General features: G+C 69.4%; 1 protein-coding gene across 2 annotated transcripts in view; it reads right to left on the minus strand.

Moving 5' to 3' along the window:
• Positions 1-301, minus strand: part of SCARB1 (scavenger receptor class B member 1) — a 35,389-nt gene that overhangs the window by 12,680 nt on the left and 22,408 nt on the right. For both annotated transcript variants that reach the window (XM_015567204.1, XM_006768790.2), the window contains one exon: positions 84-199. In XM_015567204.1, the coding sequence (XP_015422690.1) occupies positions 84-199 (116 nt within the window). The remainder of the gene's footprint in view (positions 1-83; positions 200-301) is intronic.

A 301-nucleotide genomic window follows, 5' to 3' on the forward strand; every position in this document is an offset into this window, starting at 1 on the left:
AGGGCTGGCGAATGCCCGGGGAGCCCACGCTCTCTCTGAGCCACGACAGAGGCCGAGCCCCCCCAGGCCTGCTGGGCGCTCACCGGCAGGCCTCGGGGCTGTAGAACTCCAGCGGGCTCTCGGGAGTCATGAACGGCGCCCACATCTGCCCGGACGTCCCGTTGATCATGTTGCACTGGTCCGAGTGCCAGTAGTTGACCTGCGGAGGCATCCAGGCCAGACGGTCAGCGGTGACGGCAAACAGCGCGACACCGGGAGCAGCGGAGGGCCGGGCGGGGCTGATGACCAGGGATCCCGTGGG

The sequence above is a fragment of the Myotis davidii genome, unplaced genomic scaffold, assembly GCF_000327345.1.
Source record: "Myotis davidii unplaced genomic scaffold, ASM32734v1 scaffold43, whole genome shotgun sequence".
In the NCBI taxonomy this organism is placed as follows: domain Eukaryota; kingdom Metazoa; phylum Chordata; class Mammalia; order Chiroptera; family Vespertilionidae; genus Myotis; species Myotis davidii.